General features: G+C 36.2%; 1 protein-coding gene across 1 annotated transcript in view; it reads left to right on the forward strand.

The window, feature by feature from the left end:
* Positions 1–10,268, forward strand: part of LOC124615505 (anoctamin-8) — a 191,267-nt gene extending 180,999 nt beyond the window's left edge. Inside the window, exons 13-16 of the mRNA XM_047143460.1 lie at positions 2,713–2,910; positions 2,988–3,119; positions 7,842–8,026; positions 8,103–10,268. Coding sequence (XP_046999416.1) covers positions 2,713–2,910; positions 2,988–3,119; positions 7,842–8,026; positions 8,103–8,940 — 1,353 coding nt within the window. The 3' untranslated portion in view covers positions 8,941–10,268. The remainder of the gene's footprint in view (positions 1–2,712; positions 2,911–2,987; positions 3,120–7,841; positions 8,027–8,102) is intronic.
* Positions 10,269–13,721: the final 3,453 nt, after the last annotated feature.

A 13,721-nucleotide genomic window follows, 5' to 3' on the forward strand; every position in this document is an offset into this window, starting at 1 on the left:
ATATGAAAATATTTACATGCCTATCAATTACTGTTCAAAAGAAATGGTGAGATTTGCTTCACCTTATCTGATAACTGTGGTCTAAAAGTCTAATGGAGATTAGGATTTAATATCCTGTGAGAGATGTTTAATAACTTCATAATGAAGGGCATCTAATATCTGCTATTTAATTCTATTAAGTTAGCACGATGGCCAGAATTATGGTGTACCAAAGTAGCTCTTGGATTTTTAACAGCTCTAATCAAATTAGACAAGAAACCTACAAAAATTCCATTGTTACTTAAAAAAAAAAATTGCCACATGTGAAACTAGTTTTCGTATTGTCTTTCGAAGGTAACACATCTCAATTATAAACCATTATTGATAACATTAAAGTTATTCATAGATGTTGTCAATGGCTTTATAGATCATTGTGGATAAATTAGTGGTAGTTTGTTGGATTATTAAATTATAGAATAGTACCAGAGTGATCTGCATATGTCTAAGCATTGAGGTCTACTGAACTAACAAACAGTGTGGAACCTTATAACTTGGCAGGCTAACTGTATTGCGATTTGGACACAATTAAAACCTTATTGCAAAATTGAGTGTGAGCCACAAGCAGTATGGGCTGTGGGCCTATCCATTAAAATTGTATGTACCCTTAGAGCTAATCCAGTTTAAGCAGGATGATAGTGCTGTACTTTGTCACATTGATAATGTAAGGTCCAAGTTTCAATCACACCTTTTTTCCCTGTGTGAGATTCAGTTGTCGAGCACAAAACATTTACACATTAGCTATACTATATATGTTCATCGTGTTTGGATGTTGCCTGTTACCCAATGGAGGTAGTTGTGTTTTCTTTGGTACTACGCAGAGGAAAAATTCATTTTTGCTAAACAATGTAACAGTATTTAACCAATTCAGATTGCTAAAAATGTGCTGTAGCTTCCAAAACAAGCCAACAAAATACGCATCATATGTGCTATTTGTAAAGGAGACATTTTTTGGCACTCTCATTTTCTCTGACTTTTATTTGCTTATAAATTGGTATAGGGTTACTCCCAGATTTTAAATCCTCGTGTTCTTTCTTCAGGAGAGAAGAAAAGTAGTAGTTGGAGAAGTTGGAGTGGGAGAACTCAAATTAAGAGGGACTCACTGTGTCTTGCACAAGAAAAGGAGCAAAGATGAAGGAAATTTTGTCAGTATAGGAAGCCAAATATAGTTTATCAGGAAGTACTGTGTCAGATTCAGCTCAACGACAATAGAATGAGAAATGAATAGATGTATAGAAGAATAAAATAAAATGACAGTGGTGCGAATAAAACTAATGAAGGGTAATAAATGGAGTAAAATCATTAAATACATTGTAAACAAACTCCATTGTATGAAGAAAGCCAAGAACAAGTAGGCTAAAAAGATTTGGTTTTGAAGGGTGGTGGGACAATGTGATATGTTCTAGAGCAAGTTCCCATATCCGAAGATTAGGGAAGGTAGTGCTAATTGGAAGTATTCAAAGTGTCCATTTGCTCATAGTTGCACTTGAGGTAAGATCATTTAACAGGTGTTTTAACAATAATTATTTTTATTTTTTGAAGATGAGAACTTCTGTATTTTGGCTAGCAGCATATAATGGTATATAACTTTCCATGAACATTTGCATGTTACTAGCTTTTCTGATGTTTGCTTTGCAAATTTGGTCTCAGGTGCATCAGATATAGCACAATGGACAATTAGAATCTTTCCATTCCATCCTCTAACAAACCAAGCTCTTTTCAGCTGTAGACAGAAAGATTGCCAACCAGCTTAACAGATGAAACTTATTTTCACACATGTCATGTCTTCGGACAAAGTAGTGATACGTTTTGACCATAAATGCCAGTAGATAAGTGAACAGTATGTTGCAGCCCTTTTTAAAGACACACAAGTAATGAAAACACATATAGCTATTTCATTTAGGATCATGCAGGAGCAGATACTGCCAATGTGTCTATGAGAATACTGGACTGTTTTTATTATAGGGCAGTTCCTAGACTCAATTTTAGTTAATGCTGGCATTCAACTGAGGCATTGAAGGCCTGCATAATACTCAATGATGAAGGGTATAGGGTGCATCAGTCATTGGAAGTAGAAACTTCACTGCTAGGGAGGAGCAACAGAGGATAGGAGATTTCTTTCTGGACAAAGGCAGTGGAATAGGTGAAGCAGATGAAAGTGTAGGAAAAGTTATTATAGGTATCAGGGTGTTCATGTGTTTTGAGCCAAAAGTTGAAAAGTCTCAGTTTTCTGTACAATTACCAAATTTTACTGCCTGCAACCAACATTGGCTGTTACTTTTTGGAGAGTCCATATTTCAGTACAAGCCAAGAAAAATATTTCTGCTTTCAACAGATGTGGTGAAATTTAGGGGGGGAAAAAAGGCTTGGGCTTACATTGAGCATATCAGCAATGTACCTTTCATCACATGTGCAAGTGCAAACATAAATGCTAACCATAATAAAGAAAATTGATCACACTATATATATATATGACATACAGAACAGTCTTGGAATTTGTGTTTATAAGCAAAATCCTAATTTCATATCACAAATTAGCTTACAGAAATTAGTAGGATCATTTATTCGATTTTAAATAATGGTTGTACAATTTAGGATACAGACTATACAATATTTTAATTTTTCTGTTGATATACTGCATAACGTATCATCACACCTTTTAATGTTTTGTTTCAGTATGATGGAACATTTGCAGATCATCTGGAAATGTTTATACAGTTGGGTTATGTTGTTTTATTTTCATCTGCGTTCCCTATGGCTGCCTTCTGTGCTCTGCTGAACAATTTGATCGAGATCCGTAGTGATGCATTCAAATTGTGCTTTATATTTCAAAGACCATTTGGTCAGAGAGTGTCAAACATTGGTACTTGGCAGGTATGTGTTAGGTTGTATGATGCTTATGTTCAAGTAACTATGAATTAATAGCTAACAAAAAAATTTTCCCACTGCAGAATGCCATGGAGGTAATGTGCTTAATTGCTGTCTTAGTCAACTGTGCCCTTATTGGACTCTCTGGTCAAGTACACAGAATGTTTCCAGAAATGTCTACAACACAGACAATTTTGCTCATAGTTGCACTTGAGGTAAGATCTTGTAACAGCTGAATTACCTATATTTATTTTTATTTTTGAGAGATGAAAACTTTGATATTTTAGTGAGCAGTATATAATAGTGTATAACTTTCCACGAACATTTAGATGTTACTATCTTGCTTTATGTACAGAGTGCAAATTTCATCTCAGATTCATCAGACATAGTATTATGGATAATCAGAATCTTTCATTTCCATCAGCCAAGCTGTCTTCAACTCCAGACAAGGAAATCACCAACCCACTTAATAGACCCAGCTAGAAAATCAGTTCATTTTTATTCATATGTCACCTGTTGGGACAAACTATTAATATATTGTGACAACCATACATTCCAGTAGGCATGTGAACAATATACAGGGTGATTATACTTAAAGTTAAACTTTCAAAACGCTGTAGAAATAACACCACTAATCAGAATATTGTCAAATTGCAATGGAATTATGTTGGAGAAGGGGAAAACATGTGGCAGAAGAAAAAAAATTGTGAAAATTGATCAATAGATGGCGCCGTATGTGTCAAAATACTAAAATGAAAACACCTGTCATGCGCATGATCCATTGAAATTGGTTAAATATGCCAGCTACATGGCTTTTCCTTCTTTTGCGTCTGCGTCATTCGCCATGACTGACTGTATCAATGCAGGAACATGCTCTGTTTGTAAAGCTTTATTACAAGAATGATGACTGTGCACGTGTCGCTCTGCAGAAGTTCTAGACACTGAAGGGTTTGAAAAAATGTGTTGGTCCGATGACTGCCATGGGTCTGGAGAAAGTGATTCAAAAAGACGGGTTCTTTTGGTGTGCAACGTGGTAGAGGGAGGAAACGAATTGATTCGACGTTAGTGGAAACAGTGGCCAACCAATGCAGAAGGAGATGAGTAATGGTGTGCAAACATATAGTGCACGGAGAATTGCATGAACATTGGACGTACCCGTGAGCACGGTGAACATTGGACGTACCCGTGAGCATGGTGTGTAAAATCCTATCCTTCTGAGCTATCCATCAAAGTTACCAATGTGCACGAGTTGCTTCCTGTTGACCAGCCAGCAGGAGAGATCTTTGCTTTAGAATTTCTTGTTCACATGGAAGAGGACAATGATTGGCCGTGGAAGATTTTGTGGACAGATGAAGCCCCTCTTCCGTCTGACAGAATATGTCGATACACAGAATTGTCAAATATGGGCAACAGAAAATCCATACGCAAATCAACCAGTGCCACTCCATCCTGAAATGGTCACTGTGTAGTGCAGGTTTACAGCATCATTTATCATAGGGCCATATTTTTTTGAAGAGACAGGTGCTTCCAGTCCTGTTAACTGTACCATCACTAGTAAGCGCTATGAGTGTCTTTTGTGCAACCATGTCATTCCAGCTCTCCAACAGCATGGGTGTGTGGATGGGATCATTTTTATGCAAGATGGCACACATCCGCACATTGACAATCCAGTTAACCAGCTACTAAAGTGCCATTTTGGAAATGCTAGAATTATCAGCCGCCATTTGCCTACAGCCTGGCTGTCCCAATCACCTGATATTAATCCGAGTGACTTCTGGTTGTGGGACTATCTGAAAGAGGTTGTGTTCACTTTTCCGATTGCAAACTTAGCTGCACTGAAGGTACGCATTGCGCGACATGTTCTGAACGTGACCTCGGAAACTCTTTGATCCGTTGTCAAATGTGCTGTTTTTCAATTTCAACTTGTAGAAATGGCGGACAGCATATTGTACATGTTTTGTGCCAGTCACATTGAAATTAATAATTTTATTTGATTTTTATTGATTCTGTTTATGCAGTTTTTGACCTCAAGACAATTAAAAACTAATGTGAGTGATGCTTTTTATATGGCTTTTGGCCTCAGGACAATTAAAAACCGACGTGATTGGTGCTTTTTATGCAGCTTTTGGCCTCAGGACAATTAAAAACTGAGGTGAGTGATGCTTTTTATGCGGCTTTTGGCCTCAGGACAATTAAAAACTGAGGTGAGTGATGCTTTTTATGCAGGTTTTGGCCTCAAGATATTAAAACCCAATTTTTCCCATCCAAAGTGATGTGACCTTGCCGTGGCGGATGTAACTAACAGTATCACACCTGTACACCCATGCAAACTGAGTAGTACAGTTTGTTTAACCTCAAACTTACACCTTGGGCATTGTTGTATGATTCATTTGTCATTTGCAGTTGACCGCTATTAAATTATGATGCTTACAGCACCATCTATTGCTACATTTTGTAACTATTTACTATTTAGTCTGCCGTTCATTTTTCCACATTCTTCGATAATATTCCATTGTAATTTGATGTCATTCTGACCTGTGCTGTTATTTCTATGGTGGTTTGAAAGTTTGACTGTAATTATAATCACCCTATCTTGCAACCATTTTTAAAGAAATAATAAATAATGAAAAGCCCTGTGGTTATTTTATGCAGGAAAATACAAGACCACATACTGTCAATGTGTCTGTGACAATCTTACAGAGTATTTTTGGTTATAGGATATTTCCTAGGTTTAGTTTGAGTTAACGCACAGCTCTGTAAACAGATGTTGTTGACACACAACTCTAGAGCGCTGCACTGTGTGAAAATTTTCTGGGACTTCTTTCTAAGGATGCACCTAACTCGTCTTTATTTATTCCCATTTAAAATGTGTGAACAACATTCCTGAACATCACATACTGGTATGCACAAATTTTGAGAACACTTCAAATTCAGTTTCAACAAAATCTGAACTAACAGGTCTCGAGTAAGAAGGCATACATTCAACACACATTAGTCTACTGCAGCATATGTTCATCAATGCTACAGCTTTGTTTAGGTTTCATCTGGATAGTGAGAAATTCATAATTGAAGGGGGAGTCAGGGAAAAGAATTATGTATTGGATCATAAGTTGAGATTTGTTGTGTTACTTCTTGGTGTTCCTCACATTTCAGCAACACTGACGATGTTGACTTGGTGTTCATGGACTGCTCTTGAAGTGCTTTCTTTGTGATGTTTCCTAATTGGAATCTCATAGAAACTCTTATGACTGGTAAAGTATCCAAATTATCATAGAATCTTTTGCTGTCCTACAGGATTCAACAGATTTGTAATGAATCGTATATATTTATCAAAAAAGTCAGTTGTTTAACATATGTATTCTGTTTTGTGTAAGAGAAAGTTAGTTCCTACTCAATCTGTTTGTTCAACACTTCATGGCACAGTTGTAAACTGCCTTTGGCATATAATCAGTACTTCACATGCTTGATCATTCCATTAGAAAAAGTAATACCAGTACAATTTCTTTAGGGAAGGATCGATTTTGGCATCTAATTATTATGCAGAATTGAGCTGCTTATCAGTAAATACTTACTCATCATCATATGACACCACTGCAAACCTTTCTGCTTGAGGTGAGCAGAGAAAAGCAGCTTTCCAAGTAGCATGTCATGGGTTCACTGAACTCAAGGAATACCCATTTATCTATCATACTCCTGAGGGGGAGGGGGGGGGGGGGTGAAAAAAAAATCAAAAACATGGAGGACATTGTGAAGGAAAGGAGGTAACTGAGTTTGAACAAGACAGTGTGGAAATCAAATCTTCATTTTGAAACAACAAACCTATTTTACCCTGACTCATCTACTTCTGAATATCCTTTTAACTATCTCTGAATTGTGTATTTAAAATATGGATTTGCCCTTCCTGTAAATGATTTCTCGGTGAATTTTAGGTTCATTCATACCATATTTTACGGACTATTAGCCACTACAGATAAGATGCAGCTTAATTTTTAAGAATTTTTTGAAATAAGATTTTTACCATTTTTATCATTAGATTTTAAAGCTAGACTTTAAATAAATTCTTAGTTTGCAAAACTGAACTGATCTTTAAAATCCTTGAAAATTGTGAGCTGAACTTTCTTCTTCTTCTACTTTTTCTTCCTTCTCTTTGTTGTTATTGTTGTCCTTTTCTTTTACTAAATTCTGACATTAATGTATTCTGTCATGCAAGTGTTTGCTTCACTGCCATCGAGGGTGTTACTTATGCCACACTTTTTGAAAGATTTAACTATAATGTCTTCAGTCACTCTAGACCACAACTGTTGTATCCACTGACACTTGTTTGATTGTCGGTTGTTTCAAAACTCCCTTCAGCAGGAATTCACGTTGGTTCCATCCATCATCCATAGTCCATTAGTTCACTGGCACCGTAGACTGCAATTATGCTCACAGGCTAGAAAGTGTTCTGAGTTTGTAATGGTGGGGTGAGAGGGAGACAGTCCTAACAGGCTTGTGAATCCCTGGAACTCATATTTGTCACATCGGTGCACTGCTGCTACCAGTTGAATCCCAATGTTGCCTGATAGAGATAGCCTTCCTACAGCGTCAAAAATATGGCCATTTTTGAGACTGGCAGGAATTTTATATCCACTGCTGGACATTCTGGACATTTTTATATTAATTTCAAGTACAAGGTGCACATGACTTTTGGAGCCAATTTTTCAAAGAAAGAAATGTGTCTTATAGTCCATAAAATACGGTACGCAGTGCACCCATATACTCAGATTTATAATAATTTCTGGCAACAGCCACTTCCAGCTAACACAAGAGTTCTCACCTGTTTCCCCATAGAGCTTTTTATTTTAACAAATGTAGAAACAATAGCCAGCCCATTATTTTCAGGTTGCTGCTTCATTCTATTCACAGTGTGTGATACATGTTGTAACTGCTTTTTACAGCACATCATGTTAATACTGCGATTCCTAATAAGCTGTGCTATCCCTGATGTCCCTGAATGGGTTGCTACAGAGATGGCAAAAGTTGAATTTGCTCGTAGAGAGGCTTGTCGTCGACTGTCTTCCACAACAGCCTCCACTCCAGCACGAGATTCAGCAGTCAGTGCACCGAGCACCGTCATTGGCCGGTAAAATACGTTTCTTTAATACTTTTACTAAATTCTGACATTTATGTATTCTGTCATGCAAGTGTTTGCTTTTCAGTTTTGTAGTTTCCCCAGCAAATGATGAAAACAAGGAAATGGATCAGGAAGGAACTGTTGAGGAGACTGAAGCTGCAGAAACTGGGCATCAGTTTACCGAGATTGCTGCAAAAGCTGTTCCAGATGGAAGTGCTGCTTCTGCAGGAACACCTGATAGTTTACCATCCCCTACTTTGCCCAAAAGTATGAACAAGAGGGCATCACCTCATGAGTGGTTATCCCCTGAAGGGGAACCACTCGGGTATCACCTTACCATAGGGCCTCACGGAGTGGACTGGGTTCGACATCTTGGTCTTGAAGGAAGTAGAAAATCCTGTGATTCAGAGACTGTAGCAGGTGGATCAGGTGAAAATCTAGCAACTCACCGGAGCACTGACTGCATAGTGACACCTAAAGAACTTACTGCGTCCTCTGATTCCGATCTTCTACGTTCTGCCCCTCCTTGGGCATCCACTCATCCTCGCCCCAAATTCCGCTTTTCCCCAGAAAAGTCTGAACAGAAGGAAATGTCTTTATCAGATAGTAGCCGCACTGTGTCAAGTCAGGAGGGAGATGAGACTGTGGTAAAACCTGAAGAAGCAGCAGCTGCGAAGAAAACTAGAGTGAAACAGAGTCTGATGAAAAGGGCTCGTAGTGTAGCAATCTTCTCTCTCAAGCTCAAGGAAAGACGAGCTGCTAGAGAAGCGAAGGAAGCAGAAATGAGAGCAAAGGAGAAGTGGACACCACCTGCCACTGTTGGAGGAGAACTGTCTTGTATTCCCATAGAAAAACTCATCTCAGTGGATGATGTTGCTGTCGATCTCCAAAGACGCAAAAATCAGAATTCTGGAAATATGTAGCGCCTACTTCCATCATCTTCATTGTTTGTATGGTACTTATGTCATCAGTTTTAATTTAGTCTCTCCTGTTGAGTACTTCCTATAGATGAAACTTACTGTAACTTAATGTATGTAGTCTTTACTGCTCTATAAACTTGTCTATATTTCAGTTGGTATGATCGTACAGTCCATACATACAGATAGAATGGTGTCTGTGTTGTATCTACCCCATATGCTGTACAATAATCTTTCAGTGTGCTTCACATTGTTGTATATTTAAAAGAAAAGAAAAGTGTTACAAAATATTAGTTAAATTATGTGAACATTAGAAAATGCTTTTATGTCTCAAATGTAATGAGTTATTTATTTGTTTGACCGAAGAGACACAAAGTAAAATATATTCCAGAACAGATTTTCAGTAAAACTGTCAAATAGCTCCATTGAGCTGTAATAGTATGTGAATTGTTTTCATTTTTCCATGTGTGGGTAGAGGTAAAAGTATCATCAGCGTGTAGCCTGCCATTGTCAAAGTGCTGTGTATGTGAGTGAGAAGCAGTGTAAAGCACAAGAGTATTAGATACTGTATTATGTTTTGTGCTGTATGGTTTTTCCTCATTTCTTGCTATTAGGTAATAGTTTCATGAAATAGTTGACGTTTACCGTTCGTTGCCAAGTGCCTACTGCAGTATGGAATTTAGTTTGTTGAGGTGAAGTATAAATGTATAAATACTCAAGTGTACTTAGATTCATTACACATATACTTATTCATACATTCCATTATCAATGTGAAATGTGCAAGTTATTTATATACAGTGACTCCTAAATTAAGCATGATATAATTTTGTTTATAATTGCAAATCGTGTTTCTAAAATTTTAAAATTTTTTTACTGTGAAAAATGTCTCGTTAATAACTGCATTGAATAAAGAAGACTTTTAAAATAATGATCCTAAAAGCTATTTTCTTACATGAGCGAAAATACTTTTGTAATACACAAAGGTTTTGTTGAAAATGCTATAAATGTTTTTCCTTTTCATAAGTACAATTCATATTTATTTTATATTTAAGATTCTGTGAAATTGCAAATATTTTTATGAATAATCATCTCATCATTGAAACCATCCAGCACATAATTCCTGCATATATATTTAACTACAGTAAAGCAAAAAAATATTTTGATCATAACGTAAGGTCTTAGTAACCCTTTTAGACATATCCGACATGAGCAAACGATTTAGAATAACAAAGTGGTGTAATTTAAGATGCACACATTCAACAATTGAATGCAGTGATCAAAGTATGAGTCTGCTGCAGTGTTCACATTTTGTTGTAATATGTTATATTTTGGAAATGCAGAATAAAGATTTTAGTAAACTTGTTTGCATATTGCACGTTTTTGGTGTTATTTAACAGGATCAGCCCTTCATAAGTTAGTACATTATCAATAAAGACTAAATAAATGGATCGCTTCATTCACCATGCATCACTATCTAAATTTTTATCACTCTACATAGTAGTCATAGTATGGTATATTGGGACACTGAGTGCATTAAAAAGTTGGTTTTTTACATTGAAGTTTAAGTAAAATACATTGTAGGCAGAAATGTAGGAGAGGTGTGATTGCATGATGAGAAACAAACAAGACATAGCAACTATGTTGTTATGTATTCAGTTCAACATACAGCATTTCACAATACCAACCATATTAAAGATTATGCTTTATCGCAGGCATATATTTTACAATGTTTAGAAGTCCATATCCTAAGTGGGAGTCAGTGTTGCAGGAACACACAATATACTGATGAACTACCATAACTTTAGACACCATAAGATGAGCAACATAACAAGTGAAGTGTAACAAAATTATCAAAATTTCTTCTTTTAGCTTTTAGAATATTTTTTGAGCTAACTGTTAATAATATATGTCGAAACACCTTTACTTATTTTCCAGTTATCTTTGAAAACTATCTAGAAGCCTCTGAATACAGAATAAGCCCAATTACTCATGGTAATAAAGCTTCCCTGATTAACACAGTTAATAACTGAAGGTGCTTCCGAAAATATAAGCAAAATGCAGTACAATAACAAGAAGAGAAATTTCGAGAAAGAATCTTTAAACATGGCATGATAACATGAAGAGAAATTTCCAGAATGAATGTTTCACTTACCTCCAGAGTTTGTACTATTTTGAAACTTCCTTGTAGGGTTTAACCATGTGCCAAATCAAGACTTGGAATGCAGAACCTTGTCTTGCCTGCATCATAGTCCATAATTCAGCCTAGAAAGTTACCAAACAGTGCTCATACTTGTTCATAGTGAAATATTCATTCTCAAAATAACTTCTTAGGTAGCAGAAAAGTTTCTTTGCCATATCCTTTCTCCTAGGACTATTAGTCCAGCAAGTTATACAGGACTTCCCAAAAATTTGGGAGCTAGGAGATGATATAAAACTGTGAGCTTGGTTTGTGAGTCATGCCTGGATAGCTCAGTCAGTAAGAGCATTGCCTGCAAAAGGCAAGGTTTCGAGTTTGAGCTCCAGTCTGGCACACAGTTTTAATCTGTTAGGAACCTTCAAGAACAGAAATGTCAGTTATTTTTCAGTTTTTAGAATAAAAATTAACAAAGTTTCAAGTCTCAGAGTTAATTCTTCAAAAATTTTCTTTTGATTCATTGCTATTCTCTTCAAGGATTTTTTTATTTTATTTCCTTGGTATTTTGGAGCTCACGGTGGTTGCATGTATTCTGCATCCTGCAGTAATCCACTGTATGTCACTTATAATTTGTAAATTCCTCTTAAATAATGTTCAGAAGCTCAGTGTGTCAGTTTGGTACTAGTACATTAAAAATTGTTGAACTGATCCAAATGAAAATAAATACATTTCACATACTAAACTAGTGCTGTAAGTCTGTACTATGTTACGTAGATAACAATGAAGGAGAGGGGAGACAAGAAGTTACTGGATACTAATGCAGTTGATTAATTTACAAGTAATGCATCAAGAACTTCACCTTGTATAAAACTAAACACCTGCATGCAACAGAGAGTTAAAGAAACCTTGACTTCCCATCATTTTCTATCATAAAAATAATTGGAATTCCAGAAGATGTTATAAATGAGTTATTGCATCTCACTGGGGAGTGTTGCAGGAGTCATCTGATAATTCATCCTTTTTTTGTATGCAGCCTGATAACACTAAATAACATGTAACTTTTGTAAACTGACCCTTTTTCCTCAAATTTTACTCCTTACAACTCATTCCAACATGTACTGCACCCTCTCCACTTCACTCTGCCTCCCACTACCCTGCTCCTCCATCCCCAACATCAATTCCGTCTCTCTCTCTCTCTCTCTCTCTCTCTCTCTCTCTCTCTCTCTCTCTCTGCCATCTCCTTCCCCTCAATCTCTCTCCCTATTTCATTTCTTTCTTTTACTTCCTGATTATATTGCCTCCTTTTCATACCTCTTAGACACAAACTGCATGTTTTAGTAATGGACTTTAACATCAAAATGTTATCAACTTCCACATACTGAAAATTATTAATGGAATTGAAATCTTTGTTGTGGCTCTGCGGAAGTTTCACCTGTTTCAGAATGATTGTTATGTAAGTACATAAGTTTTCCCTTCCATTCCATTGTTGGCTGTGGTCAGTAATACATATCCACTATTGCAGTAGTAAATAAAGCTTCCAGTAGCAGTTTCTTTGTAATGGAGATAATTTAGCTTTCACCGTGCTTTAATGTACAACAGTAGAGCTTCCTCACATTTCGCTGAAAGAGGTAGTGTTAGTTGTATGAACTGCACAGTCTCTGTAATTTTTATTTGTTTTATTTATTTATGCTTCTTATTGTGTATCCTCTCTGCAACTGAATTACATTTAATACTGCCTCATAAGTAAGTGTGAGAGCCGTGCAAATTACAGGCTGCTGGTCGAACCCAAATTGGGTACAAAGACCATTTGTGGAATAGTTTTGTGCAGCTAAAATGGACATATTTAACATAAGTCACACTATCAAATAAGAATAATCCTTTAAGTAAATTAGTTGAGAATTTTCTTTTTGTATACATTAGTATAATGATGGTCCAAAGTAATCATAACACTGTTTTCTTCCTTTTCCATATCCTTTCTCAGTGCCTCAGATACAGTTTTTAGAGATACAGTTTTTAGAGTGACACCTTTTTGTTACTTGGCTTTCAGGCAAAATTTGTGTTTCATATGTTGTACTTGACCATTTGATATGTAGCAGAGAAATTAAATCAACAGGTGGGACTGAAATTACAATGTAAAGCTGTAGGTAAAAAATTGCCTTGGCAACTGTGTACTTAAAAAAAAGGACAATTATTTATCCCTTTGAATATTAACAATGTAGAAAGTGAATGTTAGAGGTAATTGTAAGCTAAAGGCATTCTCCATCACATGGATTGATTTATGACAACTTCTTATCATTTATCTCCCTATTACAAGCAACAGAAACCTTTATTTACTTCCTAAATCAGTTTACTGTTAAGTAAATAATGCTCTCTGTTTTATTACAATTCATTTTCTCATATTTATGAATTTTCAGGTAATGGTTGTGTGTGAACATGACATTTCAATGTGGTATTTTATTTGTTCCTTATTACAGTGGCCTTGGGCATCAGTAAAAGAAGACCTAGTGATCAAGAAAATGGAATCATCTTTGTTACCAAAACTTTAAATAAATTGTAAGCAAGGGTTTTTAACAAAGAGCCAAATATGTCCAGTAAGCGCATAGTCCTGATTTTCTAATGGGAACTGCTAAGGAGTAAGCGGGACATTTTGGTC

The sequence above is a fragment of the Schistocerca americana genome, chromosome 5 (genome assembly GCF_021461395.2).
Source record: "Schistocerca americana isolate TAMUIC-IGC-003095 chromosome 5, iqSchAmer2.1, whole genome shotgun sequence".
Lineage (NCBI taxonomy): Eukaryota > Metazoa > Arthropoda > Insecta > Orthoptera > Acrididae > Schistocerca > Schistocerca americana.